The 2,150-nt window shown below is 41.7% G+C and overlaps 1 protein-coding gene across 1 annotated transcript; it reads left to right on the top strand.

The window, feature by feature from the left end:
- The first annotated feature begins 255 nt into the window (after nucleotides 1-255).
- On the top strand, nucleotides 256-2,150 carry hoxb6b (homeobox B6b). The gene is made up of 2 exons (XM_036532392.1): nucleotides 256-757; nucleotides 1,894-2,150. The coding sequence occupies exons 1-2, from the start codon at nucleotides 331-333 to the stop codon at nucleotides 2,148-2,150; spliced, it is 684 nt and encodes a 227-aa protein (XP_036388285.1). The 5' UTR covers nucleotides 256-330.

The raw sequence follows: 2,150 nt of genomic DNA, 5'->3' as shown, positions 1-2,150 counted from the left end.
AACGCAAAGGTTTAAATGCCAGCGTGATTCACATTTGCCAGTCTCATTAGAGGGAAAGAAAAGACGGTGAAAAACGCCTCAGCTCTCCAGTTTGCGCTGGGGTCCCCGGCGCGTGCAATCAAACCACCTCATGGGGGCTATTTTGCTATCACAAACGCACGCGATTGGTCCGCCACTGATCAGATGGTATAGTTCCCCTCTGTCCCACACTGGCACCTCGCCACCCCCCTTCAGCTAAAACCCAATCTCCGATAAACGACTAATAGCTAAACCACTTGGACTATAAAACACAACAAATCATAATCCTTGGAAAAGAACTGTGCCCTCCCAATGAGTTCCTATTTTGTAAACTCAACTTTCCCCGTGACTCTGCCCGGCGGACAGGAGTCTTTCTTGGGACAGATACCGTTATACTCCTCAGGATACACGGATCCTTTAAGACACTATCCCGGCGCTGCCTATGGAACTACCAGTGTCCAAGACAAGGCTTATGCATCCTCTTATTACCAGCAGGCAAGCAGTGCCTATGGCCGGACCAATACTGCCGGTGCTTGCGACTATGCAGCGGCCAGTTTTTACAGAGAAAAAGACCCCGCCTGTGCGATTTCCAGCCTGGAGGAGCACTCGCTCGTTTTAAACCAGGATCAGCGCAAGTCAGATTGCACGGGACATAACAAAAACATATTCGCTGATGGCGATGAACTGAAGTCATCTGCCCCTGTCTATCCGTGGATGCAAAGGATGAACTCTTGCAACGGTGAGTCCATCTCTTCTGTCATTGTCATAACGTTTTTACAGTGTCTCTTTTTTGTTTTCTTGTTGTACATTATATCGTGGTTAGCCTGTAGCGAGTAACACTGCTGTACTGTATAATGACAGGGTACTTTACAGTGAGAGGAGACCGTCGCTCGCAGACTGGAGATAGAGGGAGCAGATCCCTTGCAAAGTTCACGTCGTTCATATTTACTGCTTTCCTCTGGTGTATTTTATGGTTTAATGACATCCAAAAATATCAGTCTAAAGACGAAAAACATCTCTAAAGTAAATCTCATATTTATTTGTGAATGTCTTATTGCTTTGACAGAATATCTCTCAGACAGGGCTCAGGCACGTGCGTAAACACATTATTAAAATATGATCACCCACACAGTATCATTTAATTATAAGAACATATACTGGCTACAAGAACTGAGCGTTTCTGAGACATGAAAAACGACAGAGGAACATGTGTAGAAAATGAAAATAACTTATAGCAATAAATTCTTTAGACATTCCTATTTGATAGATAAAAATACAATTGGAGCTCCCGTTGCATTTGGTAGTGGGTATTCTTACCTTTGATCTATAGCTATTTTAAGTGCAATCTCTTTAATCAAAAAGTGAAAAGTCTCAACGTTTAGATTTATTATTTGTTGGCTCAAAGGAACTGATGTCCATTAGTAGTATATATATGGTTTAGGTAGATCCGTTAATGCATATGGTACAAATCAATAAGAAACTCATTCTTTAAATGGTCAGATGTATCATTGGTAGTTGTTAGAAGCATGCAGACAGAAAACAGCTGCCATGATTATATCTCGAAAACGTACAGTTAACAGAAGTGTCTCTCCTCCAAACCCCCACTCTATATTATTATTATTATTATTATTATTATTATTATATTGTTGTTGTTGTTGTTAACGGCATAATGGATAGCAGTATTATTACTAATCATAAGAATGACTCGCATTGTTAAATTAATACTGTAAACATCCAATTTGCAGTTGTTTCTGTATGTGTCTAGATTCTTATTGAATTTTCAGCTATTGGTGGCCATGAGTCATTTTTGATGATCAAGCTTGTCGGAGATGTGTATTATTGCTTAACTTTCTTTTCCATTACTTTTTCTGGCAGGAACCTTCGGCAATGCCGGCCGCAGAGGTCGTCAGACTTACACCCGATACCAGACGCTCGAGCTAGAGAAGGAGTTCCATTTTAACAGGTATTTGACCAGGCGGCGCCGAATCGAGATTGCGCACGCACTTTGCCTGACTGAACGGCAGATAAAGATATGGTTCCAGAACCGCCGGATGAAGTGGAAAAAAGAGAATAAAGTGATCAACTCCTCACAAACAAGCGGAGAGGAGGAGGAAGAAAAGAGGACAGAATAA

This window comes from Megalops cyprinoides, chromosome 1, assembly GCF_013368585.1.
Source record: "Megalops cyprinoides isolate fMegCyp1 chromosome 1, fMegCyp1.pri, whole genome shotgun sequence".
In the NCBI taxonomy this organism is placed as follows: domain Eukaryota; kingdom Metazoa; phylum Chordata; class Actinopteri; order Elopiformes; family Megalopidae; genus Megalops; species Megalops cyprinoides.
Note: the sequence above shows the minus strand (reverse complement) of the source record. Positions and strands in the feature narration are given on the sequence as shown.

What these genes read in the sequence shown, in the direction of transcription:
- hoxb6b (XM_036532392.1), top strand. Translation starts at nt 331, where the DNA reads ATGAGTTCCTATTTTGTAAACTCAACTTTCCCCGTGACTCTGCCCGGC. An exon ending in AAGGATGAACTCTTGCAACG is followed by an intron (nt 758 to 1,893) that starts GTGAGTCCATCT and finishes TTTTTCTGGCAG; the next exon opens with GAACCTTCGGCAATGCCGGC.